Raw genomic sequence first — 24,895 nt, forward strand, 5'->3', positions numbered from 1 at the left:
ATACTAATGCAGTGTGACCATTGGTCTCCGCAGCCAGGCCTGTGCAGTAGCAGCACTTGGAAGAAAACGCTGAATTTACTGAAGAGTATATTTAAGGCAGTGGCAGACTATCAGACAGCAGAGGGTCGGCATCCCCTGAACCTGAATTTGGGCTTGTCTGGGAAGCAATTCTATTTTTAGCAGTTACAAAGTGCTGTGTTCAGCTCAAAATACTCTCCTTTGATCATAAACCAATTTAACAACTTCAGCCTATTCCTACCCTCTGGTAATCCGACCACCCATGTAGCAACAATTTGCCGTTTAAACCCCGCTGGGAATATTTGTGTCACTGGTGACAACTTTGTCACTTCAGCTACTGCCTGGTGCCACTGAAGTACATTCCAGGATAGAATATCAGCACAGAATAGCCTGGTGGTCACAGTCAGCGGCTCTGTCAGACAGTGTTTGTGACAGTGAAGAAACATGGTTTATGATGCTCAGAGTATATTTATTCATATGTATTGTGTTAAACACACACAATAGAGCAAAGAACTAAGGGAACAAAAAATAAAGTCCAATACACATAAAAGGGCTTACAAAGACAATTTATTATTGCTCCATTATAGCAGTCTAGGCTAGCATGATTTACAGACCTTGATTGTGCTTTTTGCATTATAAAGTGTGGATCAGCCTCATAGGCAATAACTAAAAATTAATTCATAATGATGGGAAGTCCGGCATAGCATGTGTCATACAAATATCTTACAAAACGTTGTCAATGTCTTAATGTTACGGGGTAGACATCCCAAAGTGTCCATTCTAAAAAAAATTCAGTCTTGAACTCCACCAACTGGAGTGTTTCGAATATCTTCCGAAGCGTTTCACACCTTGTGAGTAAATCTGGTGGACAGTCTGTTGCTGTAGAGCCTTTGTAAGTAGTTCCGGACTGGTAGAAAAGACAGAGTGCAGCATATGGTGTGTTACAACAGGTCTTTACGGGCACTTAAGTCATCGCTCTTCTCCATTTCTAAGATAGGTTCCCCAAAATGTGCAAATCCATATAAGTTTGTACAATTTGTTTGTTTAAAAACACGGCAACACCACTAGGACTGCAGGACTCAACATGGGAAAGCATATGTAGGAATATCACAGTCTACAAGGCTTCACAGAATCATCCATTTACACAGTGTATGTTTAAAACACCCCAAGTAATTGCAGCGATGACCACAATCCCATATCCCTGTGGAGGGAATCTCATCACATCTGTAGTGTAACCTCTCACCCCCATGAAATGTGGTGTGATGGGGTATTTCATAATGTTCAGTTACTTAACTCTTCCATACACCATTACCTGCATCACCTACATGTGGCCAAAAAGTCCCATTTTTCAAATGAAACGCCGAACAGAGTTTTAGATCAATATGAATGAAACACACAAGGTCTTGGTCTGGTTTTTCCTCAGCTACAAAATTCACAAGCAAACCTATGAAGGCCATAATTGATCATGAAAGCTTTTGTAAGTTTATTAAAGTCCTAAAACCAGCCTGTACAGTGCAAACTGGTTGCTAGCTCTCAATGTCTCTATAGACACATGTACAATATCTGGGACACATTAAATAAACAGTGTTTCTTGTTGAAAACTTTGGTAAAGTGCATTCTTGCTACTTGAGGAATAGCAGCAGTTTTTGTTTTTTTCTAGACAGTAAACAAAAAAAATAATTCCCAAAACAAAAAACAAAATATGTATAATAAAAAACCCTTTCATGTTCGTTTAGAAAAAATGATACAGTTTAGGTCAATACCCAGAGCCACTGGTGCTAGGATAAAAAAAAACAAAACCCATTGACCTCATGAAAGGATGCATAAAATACACGCAGCGAAACTGTAAAACAAAGGATAAAGTCTGCCAGGTAGTATACAAAGGGTGGGCAGGCAGCGTAACAGCTTAAAGTCTCACTCAGACCGGATATCACATCTAAAAGGGTGCTCTTCTTGCTTCATATACATAATACACACAAGTCCGTCTACCCAGAAGTCTTGGAGATGAAGAGTGCCCAGGATCAGTGAAAGATCTTCAAGGTTTTCTGCGCCTGGGGGAAAAAAATAAATAAAAAAAAATAAATGATAAGCATCAACTTGCAGCTTCCACGGGCAAAAAGATATACATCGGCTATTTCCTCAAGGATAACAATATGTCAGTCACTGCATATTTATTAAAAGGTCTTCAAGAATGTCATTCTAATTCAGTAACTAAAAGTACATGTTATACCAGTGATGCACAGATCTGTGTGATGGCCATAATGTGAGATAACTGTGTGGGAGTGTTGCATTACAAACACTTTTACAATTCGCCCCAAACAGTAATCTTGAGGGCAAGTTGTGGACATAAAAGGAGGAAGGGACATGGCCAAAGAGCACAAGGTGGGTAAAAGGATCACATCACCTTTCAAACCACTACTCTGGGCTCAACAACTTCTTCAAAATCAGCCAACTCCTTAAGTTAAGAGCAAAGACGACACTTACAGTGGGGACGAATTGTGGTTTTACCAAATAGCAGGCCGGAGTTACCCAAAAAAGGGGTATTACAATAATACTCCTCCTCCTATGCTAGCTTAACCTCCCCACTTCTAGGCAGGGCCAGATAACATAGCAAATAGAAGAGGGGGGACACATTTAGAAACAGAAATCTGTTTCTTTTGTGCTTTAACTGCTCAGGTTTCCTAAGGATCAGGCCACTTGTTACCTTTGTGTAAAACAATACTGTAAAGCAAGTACTGTAGGACAGGTGTGTGTATTCTTAAGAGAAGGAACCCAAGAGAGACCAAAAGGTGACAATGTTGGCAGTGTACAAAATACTACTGATTCTATAACAAAATGAGGTAAAGCCAGACTATAGCCATCCCAGAACCTCTCCTTGTCAAATCACCTGCCAAGAGGAAGACGCAGTCCAGGACAACATAGGTAGATAAGCTATGGTAGATCCAACGGCCTTTGGGAAGTATTACAGCGCTCAACCAATTAAAAGTAATGCCTATATTTTCAAGATAAGCTCTACGGGCAATGTAAGATGCTCCAACCATATAGAGTCAATGACAGCCTGGCCACTATCAGGTGCAGACTGGGATTACTATACACAAGGGAACGCGGCTTAACATCAACAAGGAGACAACAGGAGTTCAATCACAATAATCAAAGACAAAAAAAATAATTCTGAAGGGCTTTTTTTTTTTTTTTTTTATTACACCCTGAAGTGATCAGTTATAACATTGAAGTGCAGTAATGTATTATATTTAGGACAGGATATTTCAATGAGACATACCAAATGAAGGTGACCCTGCCAGGAGAGAAGAGTCAGATCTTTTACTCCACTAGATTTTCAAATGTTAGTTAATGCAGGTGATCTTTATCTGGATTACCATGAAATTTGTTTGAATAACATCCGTCGGGGTAAAATACAATAAAAATAAATGAAGAGCGGTGACGTACTTTGGAAGAGCATGATGTTGGTAACTGGGTCCCAAGTTAGATCCAGGTCTCATTTCCACAGCAACAGAACACTGTAAAACAAAGGAAAAAATGCCAGCAAATAACCTATATTGTCACAGAACACACACTTCATTTGGACACCATTGTTTCACACAAGTCTTTGCTTTTGCCTTAACTCAACTAGATATTTCCAAATAAGCAAACAAGAAATGCATGAGAATTTAATTTATGTTTAATGTGTAATATATGTTATGGCATCAGTGTATAATTGAGGGTGATGGGAACAAAACAAAAATCAAACAACCCTGTATCATACTCACCCTGGTTTCAACATCTGTCCACTCAGATTCTGTGGCGTCGGGCTGTGGAGGCTGATTAGATCCAGAGGACCTGCGCTTGCGGCTATAGAACAGGAAATGATCGCGTTATGTGTCACCAACATAGGAAGGGGATCTTTATTGTAATGGAAGCTACAGAAAGGAATGCCCCCTGCCCTCCTCTCCATGGCAGGGGGCATTTATCAATTCCTAGTGGGATTTTCCATGTGTAGATTTTCAAAATGAAAGCCTTTAAAGAGAGACAGCAACTTACCCACTACCGGGAGGGGATTCTTGCCGGAGTGTTTCAATGTCTGTGAACTGTACAGACTGTCCACCTCCTCGAGTCCGGAACACGTCCCCCTGAAAAATGGATGTACAAGTATTTACCCACAAGTTGAAGAGGAGTCATTCACATACACCACACGGTGCTCACCAAAATGTGACAAACAGAAGAGGGCAGCAAAGGAGCTCCTACATCTTTATCTTGTATAATGTAATCTGGACAGATGCAGCAGAGTCATTTATAGAATTGTCTGCAGGGCTACCATAATTGTGCATGGTACATCTGAACAAAGGGGACACTTTTTGGAACCATTATAAATTCTGCCTCATCTCCCCCCCGACAATGAAGGATAAATGCCCACAGTGCCCCGCCCCCAACCTTTACTCTGTTACCTTAATAAGTTTAGTCTCAATCTCCCCATCCGAGGCCAGCTGCTGGTGTGTCAGCATGTACTTGTCACACTTTGCCAGCGCCTTTTCACTGGCAACCATTACTTTGATGGCGTTGGGGACATGAGGCTGCATGACAGTGTCCGTCTCCACATTACCGGGCGGCTTATGGTCTACCCATCTCTCCGCCCCTGCCGAGCGAGAGCGACGGTGCTTGGCATGCACCGGGGGAACGTTCTAAGCAGGACCAGAAATCAAGTCAAGACAAACAAGAAAAATCAGTCACCAAATTACTCAAAGACAGACAGGAGCAGTCAACAGGCCTGGTATGTTCACTACAAGTTACAGAGCAAATCACTAAAGGAGCTGAACTAATAAACAAGGAGTCCCTAAACCGCTACATATTAGCAGGTTCATGAATCACACAGACTGGAAGTGGTCAGCCCTCATACTTAAGGGAAAAACGGAACAAGTTTTAATATAACCTTACTGCTGTAGTAAGAACATACACCAGTCGGGGCGCTTAGTTTATGGGGGTTTTTTTTTTTGTTTTTAAAGTGCGCCTGTCATCTACACATGGTGGAAGCAGACATTTTTTGGTAGGCCGAGTCCCACGAATTCACTAGAAATCAGCTCCTTAACAAATACTGACCATGAAGTGCCTCACCGCATCTTAGTGAGCAGGTAGCAATATCATGAAATATCGGTTCAGCCCATAAAATGGCTGCCTCTATGATGTGTAGGTCACCAGCATTCTTTAAAAAAAAAAAAAAAAAAGGTAATCTGTTAAATTTAGTCTATGGCTACCAGGCCTATTGAGCAGCACTGTCCAACTAGGATTCATATTTATTGTAATAAAACTGAATTGGCATGCAGCATTTCATTCATTGAAGCAAAGCAATAGATGGCGTAGCTCTACATTTAAAGCCACCACAGCCCAATTCCCATAATTGAAAGATGGTCAAAGTCAGAACCCAATGCAAAGCAACATGCACAAAGCAGAACCATTCCCAAATGATTCTCCCTGTGCACCAATGTGGAGAGGAATTAGGGCAATTATACCAGGAACTGGATGGGCAACTACAAGTTTCCAGGATAAAACACACTTTGGTATATACAAAGGGTTCCTTACACAGCAAATGTTCTAATTCAGTTATGGCAGTCCGACAGCAGGTGTGTAAACCCCCGTTACATCACAAGATGGGAAGAAAAACTACCACGGCAGAGGATGGTTTCATACTACAAGTTTAGGGTCTTTAATTGCCTCACTGCTGGAGGGCACACGGCTGGATGCAAAGTTTCCATGGAATGCCCCAAAAAGCCCTGTGCTGTGTTAAAGGCCACTCCAACTACAGGGCAGTGTGCTAGAGCCCTCTGCAGGACCTGCAACCATCTACAGCGCACTAGACTTACATAGCAAACAAGACAAACAGAACTAGGATACTGCAGGGCAGTGTGCCCAGCCACAACACTCCAAGCAGCAGCATATGGAGGCTCAATAGAGAACATGATGTAACATGCACAGAAGTGTCACAACCTGTAGGTGCCAATAAGTTTCGTCTGTAATTTTCTAGACTTCCAAAAATGAAAGTAAACATTTGATTGTGGCGCATTACAACACAGCTCTGCACATAACACCATGCTATTAAATAGTCTCCATGTGTTAAGTTTGGTAGAAGTGTAATATAGTACAAACTACTATATTAAAAGATTAGGATTGAAATGGATTTATGAACAGCAAGTAAATCTATCCGGGGATTTCGAGCAATAGGTAGAAACATTGTTTGGTGGTTTTACTCTACAGATTGCACTGATATAATTAACAACTTTGGCAAGTCGTAGATATTTTATGCACTGGGCTCGGACCATGCCTTTCGAAGAATTGAGCTTTCCATATACCGACTGCAATTTCAAAAATCCATTTCAGCAGCAAGGCAGACCTTGATGACTGCTGCTTCCTGTGACTTAGTCACAGGACAAGGCCAGTTACATCATGCTTAGTACTGCTGTGTACTATACGAGCATGATGAAAGCAGAGCTGCAGCCATCAGCGCGGTCCGTTTTAAAAAGCAAATGTTCCTCATCTGCAAGCTTTTGCCACTTTTCCAGAGAAAACGTTGGACTCACTAAACCTGAGATGCTGTACCTCTTCTAGCTCTGTCTGTACGTTGGATGCATGATAACCTGGCCTGTTCTCTGCTGCATTATATTTTCTAGCTGCCTCTGGCTCCCACCGCCTGCGGTTAGGGCCCATCCTGCTGTCTGGGTTGCGCTGTGGAGTCTTCTGCTCCCACTGTGAAACGCAGGAGGCCACAGATAGGCTGCTGCAGGAGTTTGAGCGCCTGTGCAGTTGAAGAGGAGCAGGGGTGGGAATGTTGTGGTGTGGCTGGGAAACAGGGAACTAAAGAAATCAAACAGAATAAATCAACATCTGAAAGGAAAATCCACTTAAAGGCTGATGACAATGCATCCAGCACTGAACTGTATTGACCGGCTGAGAGATTGTGCTATGTAATGATAGAGACATCAAGACAGCAGTACATAAGGCACGCACCATTTAAGACTAATGTTCTTGTACATATAAAGGACTCACTAATTAAAAAAACTACTACGTGCGTAAGATAACTGAATGCTCACTGCTTTATTTGGCAGTATCTGCTAACACCTAGTTTTCTATTAAAGGAAGAAACGAATATGGAAGCAGTACAACAGTATGTACAAATGTTGATCAGTAGAGACCCTGTGTCCTGCACCACCACCCAGACACAATGTGACAACCTGCCCACATGCTGAAGACTCCCAGGTAAGACGCATGCTCATAACTCCACCACCCAACAACTTAGAAACTCCACGTGACACATACAGATACAGGTGATGGAGAGGCTGATCTGATGTGAACCTTCGGCTCACGTTCCCGGTCCTTTTCTCTAGATGGTCTTTGTGGCTTATCGACTTTGGTCTCCGTTACAATTGCTTTCAGCTGTTTTAGCTTTTCATCTTTCACCCACAGCTTGTTTTGCATCTCCAGCTGTTTGGCCGCCACACGCCTCTCCTATAAAGGAGCAGAATACAGAAGCTTGGAACACGAGAAATCTGGACATTATCACTAGGAACAATACAATAATATAATGAAATTATTAAACTACATCGCAGTGGATCTGAAATTGAAAGATATAAACACCCAGTGTTTCCAGGATAGTGACACCTGGAACACATTTTGACAAGATATATATATTTTTTTTTTTAGACATTAGTCAAATACAGATGAACACAGTAAAATCAGTGAAGGTAATCACTTCAACTCTATAATCGGCCAATGCTAAAGAAGGAAAGTATCCTATTCTATACCAGTTGACTGCAGACAAGTCAACGGAACACGGGTCATATTTAGATATAGTCACTTACACATTCTTTCTCCCATTTCATGGCGTTCTCATTCACCGCACCCTGTAACCGCGCTTCTATCCGTCTCTTGTCTGACAGCTGCCGCTGTAGTTTTTGGCACTGGTTCTCCAGGTCATTTTGCAAAGTGCGCTTTTCCTCCTCATAAATAGTAGTTGTCTTCTCTAGAATATCAATCTATGAAAGGCGCAAACAAAATGATTGTCAGGATTCCTTTGCAAAGTAACTGCTGAAGGCCAAAACGGGAAGTAGACGGATTATTCACCTTGTATTCAAGAGTTTTTATTTTCTTCTCCATGCGCTCTATTTCAGACTTCTGAGACATTATTGTCCTCTCCTTCTCAGACATCCTCCCCTGGGCAATGGTCTCTTTGGCGCTTACTACACCATTGAGGTCTTGTAGCGTGGCTCTGAATGAGGTGGCTGTAGATACAGGGACATGTTAGTGTCTTACAGGAATATAACCACTTCTATGTAAATGGCAGGTTTGAAGAAATACAAAGTTGGGGTTAAAAGAAACCAGTGAGGTATTAGCGAAGTCATTTTTGTGGAAGGCTGAAGCGAATTGAGAAAATAAAACAGTGAAGTCCTGAAATATCTAACTTCAGAACACTAGCTAATCTCCAGTTTGACAAATTAAGATCAGGAATTACATGAGAAACAATGGGAAAGTATGGGGGAAAGGTATAGACTAGACAGGAGCCATTGGCAGCATCCCAATACTTCATGATGGGCATAGATCCCGGTTAGCAGCGATTACCATTACCGGTGGTTATCATGTAATTAACCAGTGAAGGGAACTGTAGGGAGTTGTGTGTTATTATATAGCCACCCCTGTAATTTATCTACTATGGGACAGTCTAATGGCAAACTGGAACAAAAATACATGTAGTGGGGAAGATCAGTTTTTGGGCAAGACTCTCGAGTATCTTTATTAGAGCAGAAATTAAAAGGGCGACGTTCATGAAAGAGAATGAATATAAAACAGGTAATAAATGCAAAAGTTAGAGAGAAATAGTAGAGACCGAGGGATAAACCTGGAAGTCAAGGTTAGTCATTCCTTGCTTCATATAGGATAAATGGCAGAGGAGGTAACAACAACATGGGTAAGTTTTAGGTCAGTGGAGAGGAAATCAAGTTAAGAATTTGCTGGTTTAGATTGTAACTATTTGGGATTGTAGCATACCAGTAGAGAAGGCCTCAGAGCCTGAACATTGAGTAAAAAAAAAAACCACAAAAAAACCCCACAAAGAAACAAAAGCTAGGTATTTTCAGAAAATTAAAATCTAGACATGGTTAGTGGGGTTGTGGCCAGATGGGCTCTTTTCTGCATATCTGGTGGTCCTGCCCTAAAATATCCTCCTTTTGGGACCGAGTTAGGACCCTCTTCTCCTCCCTCCTTCCATGCCCTGTCCGGAAAGACCCATGGTCTTTTCTTCTCTGTTACCCTTTGATTGAGGATGATAGACAGTCTGCAAAATTGGCCTCCCATGTCCTGGCTGCTGTGCGTTGCCTAGTAGCTAAGTCTTGGAAACAAGTTGATCCCCCCACTATGGCGGCCCTGCGATCCTATATCTGGCTTATTGCCCGGATGGAACAGATTACATACCACATGCATGATAAATTTCACCAGGTTTGGGCCCCTTGGCTTTACTTATAACCCCTTACCTCCTGTACCATCTCCTTTCTCCTAAATAGACTCCCCAGGTGCATAGGTGGCCTGACTCTTGATGTTGTTTCCCTTTCCAGGGAATCTAAGCAGTAATCTCCTCTGAAACTCTCATTGCCCCTCTTCTATTTATTTGTTCCTCCTCTTAAAAGGGAAGGATATGGTTGGGGAACTGTGTGGATAATTGGGAAGAATGTTCTTTTTCTTTCAGTCTCAGTGGCGACCAGTGCTCCCCTCCCCCTCCTCCCCCCACACTATATTGTTATAAAATGTGATATTGTCTTGAGTATTCTGGATAACAATTGTATACTTACCCGTTTGTTTATTGACAACCTCTGGCTATTTTATATATTTGCTACTGAAATATTTTCAGCTTCTTTGACTTATGCCCATGACATGTACTGTTCTCTGTTTTGGTCTCTTGTCCTGCAAATGTACTAATTGTTGATTCTTATCTGTACATGATTGCTATTTTTCAAAATAAATAGTTAAAAAAAAAATCTAGACATGGAGCTGTCTATAATTTAATAGCTCTGAGAACCTCATCCACCTGGCCAACTTTGATGTCTAATTTTAGGTCTCTATAGGTCTGCTCTACCAAAACACTTATCCACACTCAGTTAGGAGAGAAGTTTGCAGTAGTCTGACATTCCCCTCCCCCCACATGTAATCTTAAATGCCGCAGCAATACAGATCATAGTCTCTCGCCACTCCACATTGCAAATCCCTACACAGATTCCGTGTCCTGCAGAATCCATTTCAAATTATTCAATTACACCAATTTACACCATTTTAACCACCACTCCTTCATACATTTAAAAACAAACTCACACTCAGATCGATATCTGACCCGAATCTTGCCTTTGGAAACCACCTCTCACTCCCACCTATAAGACATTTCACATACCACTATACGCTTATGGAATTCCCTCAAACAAAGCCTTCAAAATCTTTAAACGCTCTCTGAAAACACATCTGTTTAGAGCTTACGCTACTCCCACTTATGCTACCAGCACTAAAAGCACACTCACAAGTGTCCCAATCTTCAAACAGAGCCACACTTCCTCCTCTTGTTTCAGCTTTGCCCTCTTCCAAGTAAAATGTAAACTCTCGTGAGCAGGGTCCTCCATAGCCTTTGTTTTCAAGTCTGAATTTATTTTGACTACTTTTTATGTCCCTCTTTTTATGCAAGTCCTGTTTTCCCAACTGCCTGGTGCTGCTGAACACTGTGGCACTTTTCAAAAACAATTTCAACTCTTTAAAATAGTGCAGAAGCACAATTGGGTGTATGAGTATAGACCGGTGCCATCTTGGTCATGAGGAAAGCAGGGCTGCTGAAACCGACATAGGAACGTTTGTCCTGAATTCCTACTTCTAATCTCTCCCAAGCCTATCCCATCTGTAAGAGTATAGGCACAGGGCTGTAGGATATTACATACTGGTAGGTTAATTGGCTGCTATCAAAATTGACCCTAGTCTCGGTGTGTGTGTGTGTGTGTGTGTGTGTGTGTGTGTGTGTGTGTGTGTGTGTGTGTGTGTGTGTGTATTAGGGAATTTGTAAGCTCCAGTGGGACAGGGACTGATGTGAATGAGGTCTATGTACAGCACTGCGGAATTAGTGGCGCTATATAAATAAATGATGATGATGATATTAGTTTGTTTAGAAGTGGTTGTGTCAGGGCTTGCCTAGTATGTAGTTTTTGGTTTTTTTTTGTTTGTTTTTTTAAGCCATGTAATACATTTTCACCAAACCAAAATCCTGTGTATATTTTAGTTTGTATTGAAGCATTAGTGGAGGAAAAACAAAATCAGGAGAAGGTTCGTTGTGTAAAGCGTGAAGTCTTTAGTTACAACTCACCACTCTTGTTGAATTCCTCAGCCATCATCTGGCGTATTCTGCGTCGTTTCTCCAGGGCCTCAATAAGCCGTGGAAGAGTCTGATCATCATTAGCGTCCAGCAGCTCACAGGATGGGATCGGTGGGAAGCTTTGAATGAGCATTTCCATCACTGCCTGCTCATCGGCCTCTATGAGAAGCGCGAGAAGGTAAGAAAGTCAGAGGGAGCACAAACTGACATGTACAACAGTAGCAGAGTTATCTATGTACTTGCCTACATTTACAGGACCACCACGTTCCTCCAGTCTGCGAGTAAGTTCATCCTTAAATGCCTGGTTCCTGTAGCGGCGCCCAGGAGTGAGGCCACAAATTGGTTTGTCCACAGGTCGGGCAACTTCAACTTCCTGAGTCATCTCTGCGAACCGCATAACTTGCTGTAACAGATATTACAAGTCACACAGTAGTAATGGAAGCCCTTGGGACAATTCTATGCGACTTCTCCCCATAGCACTACCCCTCACAACTCACCAGACTCTCCTCGTGATCATCAGCCTTGGGGTTAACACATACGATCATTCTAACCTTCCCTTCCCCATCAAAGTAGTTCTTGAAGAGGTGAGTTAACTTGGAGTCTCGGTAAGGCACCATCTGGGGATACAAGTAAAGACAACGTAAAACAACAAATTAAATTAGAACCACTAATTAAAGAAAACGTAACAGCATAGATTGGAAGAGATGAAGGTATGTCCCCATAATAAAAATTCTCCCTGCCTAACATCTCCCCTCAGACTATAAGATTATTTCTGAGCATCAATGAACCTTCAGGCTAAACAAAACTAGCGAAATGGCACAGCAGTTTGCAGGTCAATAAAATTATTTAAGAAAAGAAAAAAAAAAACAAAAACACAAACCGTAGGTGGGATTGGGATGGCCATTTTAACCACTACCTAATTGGCAGCTATTAGTAGCTATTAAGCAATTATATAAAGGAGCACCGACAACAACATTTAATCACAGCGACATAAGCAGGCCTCTAGCTATATAAAATCTAATACACCTTCCAATTTAGAAATTCTGCTTTGCAGGAGAATATTACCTTACTTGTACCACACATCTGGTTCTCTCGTAGAATTTCTATACATGTTCGTAAGGTCATCAGCGACTGGTTAATATTTCCTGTAATGGGCGACGAAATTGTTTAAATACAAAACAGAAAGTTAATTATCTTTTGCTCATTTAGTTTATTGTAACTGACCCAGATTTACAGGTAAGCACAATTTTCTCATGTGTCCTATAATGAACCCTCAAAGCTATTATTATTATTTATTTGTTAGGCGCCACAAGGTATACGCAGCGCTGCACACAGTACTAACAGTAGACTATACAGGGTGAAACCATACAGAACAATGAACAAAAAGTACCAATACATCAGAGACTCCGGCTAGTCATATGCAGTAAAGACAGAGCGGAAGAACAGGTATGGAGACAGGAGGGGAGGGGGCCCTGCTCATACGAGCTTACATCCTAAGGGAGGGTAAACAGACCAGGCACAAGAGGAGCCAGTTGAGGCAAGAGGAGAGAAGGGAGGACGAGCTAAAGGGAGGAGATGGGGGTTAAGTAGATGGTTGGTAGGCTTTGAGGAAGAGGTGAGTTTTGAGTGCACTTTTGAAGGAGCACAGAGTAGGAGAGAGACGGATGGAACGAGGGAGGTCGTTCCAGAGAAGGGGGGCTGCACGGGAAAAGTCTTGGATTCTGGAGTGCTAAAAAAAACAACTATTTCAACTCTTCATACTCTACCTGCTTCACGCAGTCTGTTGCCCTCAGCCTTTGTGCGGTTTGTTCTTTCACTTCCAGCCAAATCAACAAGGGAGAGCTGACTGACTGTGACTTGCTCCTTTTCCTGTACAAGCCACATAAATACATTTTAAAAAAAGAAATTACTGAGTTTTTTTTTACTTTTAATTGTTAATCAGAAAATTTTTCAAAAACCATACATAAAGGAACACAGCCAGCAATGCCTTTACTAAAATGCAATGGAAAAGAAAAAAGGGCTATACAATGTGTATTTACCATCCAAGATCTAGCCATCACCTTAAACAAAAGAGTTCAGGTTCACAATTAAACAACCAGAAACTAAATATTGAGGGGCAATTTCATACCATATGCAGAAAGAAACCAACAAGGTAATCACAACTAGGGCACATTGCAGAGGATCGCGCCTATCTATCTAAAATAGGCAGCGTGGTGCAAGAGATCAGATAAAATACATAAGGTAGCAGCCTTGTCTTGCCCAGAACCTGTCCCGCTCTTCATCTACAAAATACCTGAAAATTACTGCAATTTTACCAATGACTGTACTAAATCACATGAAAACCTCCCCAATGTAAGGTCTGGTTATGAGGCAAGAGGCAGCTACCATGGCCTTATCTGTGTGGAGTTTGTTATGTTCTCCTAGTGTTTATGTGGGTTTCCTCCCACACTCCAAAACATAGTGAGAGAGTGTGTGTGTGTGTGTGTTACAGAATTGAGATAGTAAGCTCCAATGGGGCAGGGACTGATGCGAGTGAGTTCTCTGTACAGCGATGTGGAATTAATGGCGCTATATAAACAGCTGCTGCTATGAACAGTTATAGCGCCCAACACAAAGCAGTCACACCAAGTGCAATGATTTTCCATCATCACTCAGCATTGTCCTTTAAATGCTAGCCTTGGAATATCCCTTGTAGCAGGTTTAGCAGTGTTAGGAGTGATATCTAGGTCTGTCATACCATATATCTTACATGCAAGTCTCCTAATAGAAACTTTCCACATAACTGTTAAACATTGCAAGTGTTTAACTCCACCTGGATATCTCAGAGCACCGGTTATGCTTGCATGCTATAGTGGTATATGAGCATCTCTCTCTGCTGCTGCTTCACCACCAAGCCCAGGTTCACAACACACTGAAAGAAGGCATAAAACTACCGAAAAGAACACATGGCACCGGTACTCCCACCCACAGAATAGAACTATGTGCGATCATGATCCAGCAGGAGAGGAGATAGTGGAACACGAAGAGTGCCGCTTCGATGGTCTAATATTAAGGGCAAAAAGAAGAAATTGAACTCCCGAACCCAGGATGTACAGATCCAGAAGTCCATCACCATGACAAAAGAGTGAACCCCTGCTTCCTTGGAACTGCTAGGGTGAGGTTACAGGGATGGTACCAATTACTGGGTGCTCCAAACACAAGCAATACTTTAGGTTATAACAAGGGAACCATGTACGGGACTGCCTTCAATGGTAAACCAGTTAAGATTTATGAAAAAGATGACCTTCAATTGAGAAGACAAAATGAAGAGAATGAGCATCACACAAAAATCAGGTGTCTGGCGTCATTGAGATGAAGAACTGAAGGCTGTCAAGTACGGCCACCCCCTAATAAATCCAACATCTGGAAGCAGTGCCAGCTTACAATGACATACATACACGACCCACCAACTTAAGCAAACTTGTCCTGGCTCCTCAAGAGGAAAAGTAGTAAATGACAAATATTAAAAGTTGTGTGGCAGAAGACACTATTCCGAATCCTATTCTAGCAATGGGACGAAGAAAGGTTCTATGCATGTAGCATGGTCTAAATCAGGCCTGTACAACCTGCAGCCCTCCAGGTGTTGTGAAACTACAAGCCCCAGCATGTTTTGCCAGTAGACAACCAGTTGATAGCTGGAAGGGCATGCTGGGACTTGTAGTTTCACAACACCTGGAGGGCCGCAGGTTGGACAGGCCTGGTCTAAATGATAGGCTCCCTCCCAGTACAGGGAACACCATTCTCCATCCCAGAAAAATGGCATCTACAGCAATGACCTGCCACACCTTTGAAAGAGGCGACAGATATCTCGTCACAATCATAGGGAGGAAACCAACCGGTGGAGATAGCCAGTTAAGACCTGCCCTGAACTCCGACTTGACACTGCAGGAATGCACAGCATTCAAATCCCTCCTTATCCTAGTCAACCAAGGGTCCACTTGACCACCACTGAGGCCAGAGAACAGAGCAACGCAAGCACTTGAAGCAATTGGATTGAGAGGTGAACTTCCCTCTACTACACCCTAGGAAGCAGCAGAGGATGACAAAAGTGTAAAAATTAAACATTTATAAATAAGAGGAAAAGCACCATCTCCACCTGCTATTAATAATAGAGCATGCTGGATAAGTGGTTAGCACTTCTGCCTCACAGCACTGGAATCATGAGTTCAATTCCCAACTATGGCCTTATCTGTGTGGAGTTTGTATGTTCTCCGCATGTTTGCGTGTTTCCTCCGGGTGCTCCGGTTTCCTCCCACACTCCAAACACATACTGGTAGGTTTATTGATTGCTATTAAATTGCCCTTAGTATCTCTTGGTCTGTTTATGTTAGGGGATTGTTAGCTCCAATGGGGCAGGGACTGATTATTATTATTATTAATTTTTATTTATAGGGCGCCACTAGGTATCCGTAGCGCCGACTGATGTGAATGAGTTCTCTGTACAACGCTGCGAAATTAGTAGCGCTATATAAATGATGAAGAGGAAGGGGCAATATCCTGTCTGTTAGGGGAGAAAACTGCTGACAAATGTTAATTAGCTACAAAAAAGGTGAAGTTCCCTATTAACTAAAAACGAAATCATACTAGACACAGCTCACATGGCTGTAAATAACATCTGCCCCAGTTCTGTTTTCTAAAGGAAAGATCAGATAGTGCTGGACTCATTAATAGCCTCATACTTCTGACAATCACTACAGAGCTGTAGGAATGACAAGTCTTGTCCGCTTATGGTCCCACTTCCTGCAGCATTTTGTGCCATGTTCAGTAGAAAGGAGAGTTCATGATGTTCATGTTATATTTCAGTAAACACAAAAAAGAAGCTACCTGCAGAACATTATCACCATCTGCGTCAAGGGGGGCCTGGGCCAATTTGATCATAAAAACGCTGTGGGAGCGACTAGACTCGCGGTTCAGCTGTGTGTTGGCAATTCTTCTCCTCTTCTGACCTGGAATAAGATTTGCAGAGACATCTCACCACCTTCTTTCCACTTATCGTGTAAAAATAGAACATCTGTACTTTAAAAGCTACTTGCAAACAAATGTACCAAATAGACTACAAGCAAGACAGCAGTGATTATTGCAGGAGTTGGTTTTCACCAAACACCACTATCCCTAGACCTTATAAAGGTCTACTTTAGGACCTTTCTAATGAAGCATTAAATATTGTACAGACTAGAGAGAACAAATGCTTTCCACAGGTCATAGTTTCTGCAATTCATTGCGACATAACTGCCCTGCACCCCTCCCCAATCAGACTCTAATCCTTAAACAAATACCACATAACCAGTGTGTCCTTTAGGACTAAATAGAAAATCATGGAAAGAGCAACACTAGTTTTCTACATTTGTCATTCACATGTATGTGGACTTTTTAAAACTGATGAGTCTCACTCTAAGGGGGGGTATTCAATTGTTAGGGGGGTATTCAATTGTTGCCGTTAACGCGCTAAAACAAGAAAAAACGAGCGCTCTAAAAATATTAGCGTTAATACGGTAATTACTCGCTAAATTTCATCTCGCAGCTCCCTGAGCTGCGAGATGAAATTCAGCGAGTAAACTACCGTATTAACGGTATTTACGCGCATATTACCGTATTAACGCTAATATTTTTAGAGCGATCCTTTTTCCCCGTTAACAATTGAATACCCCCCTAAGTGTCTCCAATTAAATTTCTTTGAATCAATGGTCTCACCTCTCCAAAACACATCAAAGGCCTCTTCTGTGGTTTTAACTTCAACTTCTGTGCACCCCGCAATGTACATGTTGTGGGTCTGGTCTTCACGTAAGATCTTAGACTGTGGTGGTCTAAAATATGTTATGGAGGTTAGAGGGATCGTGAAGCGTGAATAAATACAATACTTGATATAAAGGATTGCTGAGCAAAGCAAACATGCAGGATTATGTCAGATCTATGAGTTAGACATATGAAGAGCAGGATAATGGTGAGCATGCTCTACAGAACTAGAATCAGGTAGAAATCGGGGCAACAAGGCACAAGCTATGTAATGTAAACATACATAAACTCTGCATTCTTTCCCGGCGTGTTCCACCTGATGAAGGAATAGCAACAGGTTACAATCTATGTTGCATCGCCTCCAATAACTGTAGGTTTATAGATCAGAAAAACTAAGGAAACAAAGATACTTTCACCACACAATAAAAGCATACAGAAACAATTGAGCAAGCGGTCCTAAACGGGAGTGGTTTAATGCAATCGCTTGCGATATAGCAAAACAGAAGGCATTTTTGTCAACAGCAAAACCCTCAGAATTGACATCGGTAAATTATAAAAGTTAGACACTAGAGTACTTAAGGCGCTGCATTGAAGCTTTTCACTCACTTTGGTTTAATGGGATCTATAGGCACCTCCTCCAGAAGATCATAGATGTAATTATTGTAGATTTCGATGTAAGACACAAAAATGCTGTACACACTGTCTTCATCCACATCCTCCACTTTGCAGTTATCTTCAATATTAATCATATCTGCAAATTCCGGTTCTACCCTCTGCCTGCAAGACACACACATATGAGTAACAGTAATAGGGACAGGAAAAGGGTCAAATCACACACACAGCAGATGTATGTACCTGCTCAGAGGAGTCCTGGAGACCACCTGCAGCTGAGCCTCTCTCTTCTGCCGCTCTAATAAGGCATCTACCTCATTCTGCACTTCTATACCGTTCTTATCATCAGTCTTAAAAACCTAAAACACAACACAAGATCAAACAAGTACTTACACTTCATATGGCTGCCAGGTGAGATGTTAATCACCTGACATGGTCTATGCAGGCTACATAAACACATTAAAATAGAAGTTTAAAAAACAAACAAAATAAATCCACAGATCCTGCAACTAAAAACCAGTTATCATTCCACATTGGAAAACATATCTGATGTTAGAGCCTCAACCTATAAATGCATACAGGAATATGACAAAAATACAGAATGCAACCCTCCCTCCCCTCAAAAAAACCTCAATGCTGTAATTGCTTCTTACTGGTATACTGAAAACTTACATATCTCTTGGCCTGGAAAGTGCTGATGCTATTGAAGATCATGTTGAGACATCGCGGTAGCAGTCCTCCTTGCCCAGGTGATCCAGTCATTGTGAAAGTTTTCCCACTTCCCGTCACCCCATATGTGAAGAGTAACCCTAAAAGCAAAACAGAAAGCTCAGGAATACAAGGCTACATCACAACAGACATTGAGACAGTTTGGCGTCCAACAAGACGTACCATTTTTTCCACGAACGAGATCTTCCACCAAGGGCTTAGCAACATCATCAAAAAGGTCTTTTTGTGTCACCAGCATTCCAAAGACTTGTTTAAAGGAATACTGGGTCTATGGTAGAGAGAAAGCAAAATAATAGGTATATAGTATTACTTTACAGATAAAAAACAGTATTTTTACAGCAACTGTCTCTATATGACTCTGGGATATAATATTTAAAGTTATTTTTAGTTAAAGATTCTTGTGACAATTTTGTAATCACAGGGCTTATCTTCTACAATTATTTGCTAATTTATAAGTTTAAAAAAAGTCACCTCTGGACGCACCAATAACATTAAAATAAGCTGCTTAAAAGTGACTGCTCTTACAATGTATTATTTGCATATGATCAATAGTTAGTAGCTTTAACAAAATCTCCCTAACCACTTTTAAAGGGGAAATCAATTCCCACCAAAGTCCCGCCGCACTAAACTATTATCGTTATTACGGTAATAGTGCGCGTAATTACTATTATGGTAATTCGAACGGTGGCTTTTTGCTCGCAGCTCCCTGAACTGCGAGCAGAAAGCATAACGCAGCGGTACTTCGGGGGGATTTAATTCCCCCTTTAGTTTTTTTAATTAAGTATCAGTATTCAATATATCCCTTGCAGAACAGGTTGCTGGATGAAAACAGTAAGTATGGAATTTAAGATCATGTAGGTGAATAAGGCTGCACAGGAAAAAAACAAAACACCTTAATAACAAGTAACAAAGCAAGAGAAATGAACATATAATAAGCCAAAATGAACAATTTCTGACCATCTACTGCAAATTATGTAACTAATAATGAACTGGTGATGTCAGACGAGAACATCACACATTAAAAAGTACAGTAAGGAATAAAACCTGGTCACTCTTGTTATGTTTTAATTGCATTGTTTGAAAACTTAAATAAAAATGTTCGACTGATGAATGAATATTTTGAGTCCCTGCAATCTACTACATTTATACAATGTTTGAATATACCTCAGTTACATAAGGGTCTTGCAAAGCCATCTACAATAAGGTTATATATCCAGCATGAATTACGTTCTCACCTCTTTATATTCTCCATTTCTGGTGACTTTACCGCCATCTGGAGGGTGCAGTTGTACAGTGGTCTCATTGATCACTTCAATGCAGCATTCCTGGTCTGAGGGGCTGAGAGGTCGCACCCTACAGTAAACCTGGGGAAATAGTCACGTCAGAACATATCAACACTGTAGGAACCAGAGTCCATCATCGCAAAATTTATTTTAGAAATGAGATACTTTAATTAGAAGAACAGCTAAATGTAGTAATATACAGTAGATGCAAGGTCATAAAACTATAGAGCTGACCAATGCAAGAAACGATCAGCTCCTAAATCCAAGAAGAAGCCAAATCTGTTGGTTAAAAGGTAAATATAAAGATTTCATATCAATTGAGATAGTTCATTTTAAGCTACACCAGCTAGGAAGAAATTGTCCCCTCAGCCAGAACCATTGGGACTGCTACATTTTCCCTTCTCCCATTTAATGATTCATTTGTTGGCAAAGCCTCTGGAAAAATGGCTGTGTGTAGCAGACCCAGGTCCTCCAGCTAGGAGTGGGAGCCACTTTAGGAAGATATCTTCATAGGTAATAGTGCAAAACATAAGTTTTAAAAATATATATATATATATATATATATATATATAAACACAAAATCAGGAAATCTTACTCCAACTGGCTCTTTCTGACCGGTGTTTGGTTTCTTGGGAGGTGGTCTCCAAGGAGCTCTGCTTCTGCTAGAGACACAAATCCATAATGTTATCTACAATAGGTATTTTTTAGTATAAAGTGGAACAAATGCAATAGAAAATATCCAACAACAAAATGAGGCTATTGTAAGATTCATAAACAAACCCCATCTAAATATACATTTCTATAATTTCCCACGAGATACGCTCTATAGTCTGAAACTAGCTGGACAGATTTGATGCCTTGGTTAACAGGACATCCTTCGCAACACCACAACCCCAGAAGTGAGTGATGGCAGTGGTTGTGTACAGCACACCTCCCACATCGAGCTGAAACCTCAGCGTGCATGTAAAGAATGTAAAGAAAATGTGCATGTAAAGAAAAAGTAGGAACACACAGTAACAATTTAGAAGAGAATATTCACAAATGAGGTGATATGTTCTGAATGTTATAGTCATACTAATCTCCAGTTGAGAATTTTGATAGCAGTAACAATAACCAAACATATGTTCAAATTATTGATAGAGGTTAGCTACATATTCCTCTATTTCCTATAGAGCCTGTTTATACTATAGGTGTAGATCTATAAGAGATGCAATGATCTCTCAAAGAGGGCTATAGAATTTCTATAGCAATGAAGATCAATCTAAGAGGGCTACTAAATTACCTTAGCAATAAAGGTAAAACATATTTTCCCCCTTTTTTGAGTGAGAGACTGTTTAAAAGAAAAAACATCTACATTTGTCTTGGATAATAAACGGCTATAGTATGGACAGACACTCAAGACCGAGGGTGTGTGTGCAGCTATCCGTGCAATACATGACACTGGCCACAGAAAAGGACAACTGATCCACTCAGAATAGCCTCCAGATACAAAAATGGAAAGCATATCAGCAGTATAAAAAAACAAAACAAACACCTTCTGTTTGTTTTTATTTGCTTTGTTTATCCACAGGTTCAACACTGGAGCCGCTAACCCTTTGAGCTTTTTTCCCCCAACCAGAAAAACCACAGCGTTCTGAAGGAACAAAACAATCCCCTAGTGAGGAAACGCAATGAAACTGTTCCCTTGCCACATGTGAATACTTTAGCAGAGCTTATCACGATTAGCACTGTATGATGTGCTCAAACCATCTTTTCAAAATCACTTTCCCACTTCACGTCAGCCAAGTTCACTGAGAATGTGGGCCTCATACAATGAAAGCAGAATGGTGGAATAAAAATACCTCCCTGCTATGCTCCAGTGGACGCCTGTAATAAGGAGCGAAAATTTTTGTGCCCCAACTCCTAAACAGGGCACAGGAAAATAACTGTTCTGGCACACAGGTGGGTTATAGAGAAGCAAGGTATTTTTCCAGTACCATGTTACAAAGATTTGAAATTAAATGACAGTGTCATCCTACTGCTGAAGGAGAAATTATATATGGAGATATTCATTTTTTTTAAAAATCTGTAATTATGGAAAGTTTTCTGATAACAAAGATTACATTAAAATCCTACTAGACAATCACAGAGCAAAGAGTCACTAAAATTAGCTAAAAACACACACCAAGAACGGGCAGTCACTGCAAATCAGGCCATGGAAAAACAACAGTCCATGATCTTTCACCTTAGTTTAATGTAGTTCAACAAAGGACACTTATGGAATCAAAAGTGTCAAGCACAGCCAGCCAAGAATACACAGATTATACTTTGTTGCAAAAGTAAATAATGTAGTTATTGCTGCCAGAATCAGCAACACATCCTCTTGAATATCCAGGACATTCATTTTTCTATAGTAATGACCAGTTTGGAACAGATTTTAAACCAAGAGAGTAGTGATAAAAGCGGGATTTTTTTTCCCCCTCTGTACACCTATAACCAGCACATTCCTGTCCTATGAGTCTCAACTGGTTATCAAAACAAATGCCTAAGTTGACTCTAACTGCAGAAAAATAGCAGGCTGCTCTGAACAGTACACCACTTCATAAACCATATATTGCACACAAGAGCTATTTACTTTACACTGGACAGACAAATTCTTCATATATATCAGAGAATGGGATGCTGGCTTTTATACTCAAATTCTTCTCCAGAAAAAATGCACAGAGTTTGACAAATGCATTTTCTTCGCCACATATCTAACCTTTGGCTTTTATACACAAGGGACTTTGATCTAGACATATTAAGGTATTTTATTTTGAAAACTAGACTAAACAAGTATTCTTTACGAATTAAAGTTCCTTTACATTAGGAGCCTATTAAGTACACTGTTTAGATAGCAGGAACTCTTGATTAGAAAACCCCATTAGCAGCTGCTAAATGACAGAATTCAACATGCAGATCAGTCATTTAGGTTACATTTGCTTTCCCATAACTTATAAAGTTTAAAGCAATATCACTTCTGCCTATTCAGACCAGCTTCACACAAAAAGAGTGCAACGAAAGCCTTAATTAAGAAAAAGGCACAGCAAGAAAAACGTCACCACTTATGACACTACTTAGTTATCCCACTGACTGAGGTGTAGCTCTAATCCACAAAATTTAAACAAAAACTATACCCCACAAGCCTAGAGCTGCCCATTCTCAGACAGTGCCAGTTGCTGAGCATTGTGTGTGCAGTTGGGCAAGACACACATTCAGTAAAACTGGACAGATACAGATCAGGGACCCAAGTAATGTGGCTGGCCAATGACCCATCAAGTGTTTTGCAGCCACTGAGTGTAACGGCACATTCAGACGGAAAACAGGAGCAGAGTAACCAACGTACAAAAGCAAACTAACAATTCCATTTAAAACAGTTATGCTGCAGACAGCCATATTAGGATTATGTGGAAGCAACAGGTGCATATATAAGCCAGATACCCAATGCAATTAAACACACAAAACAAAACACATCTTTACAAACAGTTTTTAACTCCTATTGGTTCCAGTTACCCCATACCCACTTCTACTTGACATGCAGTCAAGAGCACCACCACAGTCTTTTGGACACTTCCTGCTCTATTTACTCACATTCACTACAAATGAAGGTAAAGGAGTTAATGTTCTCCATTACACCCTCAACCACTGATGTAAACACGTTACATTCAAACATTTCAAATCCAATTGCGTTATTAACAATCCTAATGATTCACTTTCGCAATGAGTACCTAAATAGCCCACCTTCACATCACCTACTTTCTAGAATAGCTGTCAATTACTTGCACATCCATCCCTGTCTCAAAGCATCCAACGGAATAATGTTAGTGACTAAATTGCCATATGAAATACAACAGTAGCAGCAATATTGTAGTTAGACAAAACAGATTAATTTAAACAACTAGTGCCTCAGCAGAAGGTTCATAGAAAACAAGCACAAGCAACTAGTTAAGACAATCACATTTAATGAGCACAACAGCTCTTATGTTTTGGACTTATGTCATTGCAGTAGTAGATGTCCACAATAATTTAAGAGCATGACAGCTGGGAAACTAAGTCTGGGCTATAGCAAAAACAGAGGTGGAACCTGTGCACAAAGCAGCAGACACCACACATTCATTATACAAAGCAGGGATAAGGTGTGGGGATCCTTACACTTTAGGTGGCATTAACCTGTTCCAGCCAGCAGCACAGATTAGGTCTAGGAAGTATCTTCATGACCCACAAGCCAGTTTTTAAATAAACATAGTTTAGTTTTAGCCACTTGATAACTATAACTCAAATCACTTTATTAAAATGGGACCTAGGAGAATAGGAACAACAGACTTCCTCCCTCCCACTTCTAGAGACCTGCAGCTCCATTAGTACTGACTCTCCACCTTATAAGCCTGTCACATTCAGCCCCCTATAATCAGTCTCTGCAGCCCCCCACCTCCTTCATCTCACATAGCGCCCCATACACTAGCGCCCCATACACTAGCGCCCCATACACTAGCGCCCCATACACTAGCGCCCACTGCTCCCTGACCCAGCTGAGATTACAAGGCTCCGAGTTGCCCTCTCCCTTGCACTTACGCCGGCTTCATCATGACTGCTCCGGTAACTGGGCCTCTCCCTGGGCCCGCGTCGCACTGCTCACCGGTTTCGGTTACACAATCTCAGCTGTTAAACTTCCGCTTGGCGCGCATTGTATTTTTTAAAATTTAGCCAATCACAGGGCGAAGTGACGTCATCCAAGGTACTACGACAGAGCGCGGCCGTGAAGTATAGACAAGCCCGAGTATCGGTCGGTTAACAGCGCCACCTTCGGCCAAAGCGGGGCATTATTTGTTAATAAAATAATGCTAATAGTAACAATAAAATATTCATCATCAAAATTTACTGCCAAAGTGATGTGCAGCGTTTGACAGTGGGAAAACAGCATACATAAAAAACTGACATGCATGGCAGCAGCAAGATGAGTGTGAATTTGAAATAAGGATGCAGAGGACCCTGCTCCTGAAAGCTTACAACCTAGTGGGGACAGGGGTACAACTGAGGAACCAGTGTCACTTATGGGCATATTCAATTAAACCCAAACTTTGCGGCT

General features: G+C 41.1%; 1 protein-coding gene across 9 annotated transcripts; it reads right to left on the reverse strand.

The window, feature by feature from the left end:
- Positions 1–568: 568 nt before the first annotated feature.
- KIF23 (kinesin family member 23) lies at positions 569–24,486 on the reverse strand. Of its 9 annotated transcripts, none has more exons than XM_075207535.1 (24): positions 24,382–24,486; positions 20,387–20,450; positions 19,744–19,872; positions 18,671–18,776; positions 18,452–18,588; positions 18,023–18,138; positions 17,774–17,944; positions 17,451–17,483; positions 17,126–17,238; positions 16,259–16,380; positions 13,162–13,264; positions 12,461–12,540; positions 11,893–12,012; positions 11,639–11,798; positions 11,387–11,554; positions 8,125–8,282; positions 7,863–8,036; positions 7,321–7,509; positions 6,604–6,858; positions 4,461–4,694; positions 4,057–4,145; positions 3,786–3,867; positions 3,466–3,536; positions 569–2,069 (listed from the first exon to the last, which is right to left on the reverse strand). In XM_075207535.1, the coding sequence occupies exons 1-24, from the start codon at positions 24,393–24,395 to the stop codon at positions 2,054–2,056; spliced, it is 2,904 nt and encodes a 967-aa protein (XP_075063636.1). In that variant the 5' UTR covers positions 24,396–24,486; the 3' UTR covers positions 569–2,053. The 9 variants fall into 9 exon arrangements, with proteins under 9 accessions (XP_075063636.1, XP_075063638.1, XP_075063635.1 ...); XM_075207537.1 differs by having other exon boundaries at positions 7,357–7,509; positions 20,387–20,453; XM_075207534.1 differs by having other exon boundaries at positions 20,387–20,453.
- Positions 24,487–24,895: the final 409 nt, after the last annotated feature.

This window comes from Mixophyes fleayi, chromosome 4, assembly GCF_038048845.1.
Source record: "Mixophyes fleayi isolate aMixFle1 chromosome 4, aMixFle1.hap1, whole genome shotgun sequence".
Classification (NCBI taxonomy): Eukaryota; Metazoa; Chordata; class Amphibia; order Anura; family Limnodynastidae; genus Mixophyes; species Mixophyes fleayi.

Coding starts and splice junctions, on each gene's coding strand:
- KIF23 (XM_075207534.1), bottom strand. Junction 17,239..17,450: donor GGAAAGAATGCAGAGTTTAT/GTATGTTTACAT, acceptor AACATATTTTAG/ACCACCACAGTCTAAGATCT. Junction 7,510..7,862: donor TGAAATGGGAGAAAGAATGT/GTAAGTGACTAT, acceptor GCTCCTTTATAG/GAGAGGCGTGTGGCGGCCAA.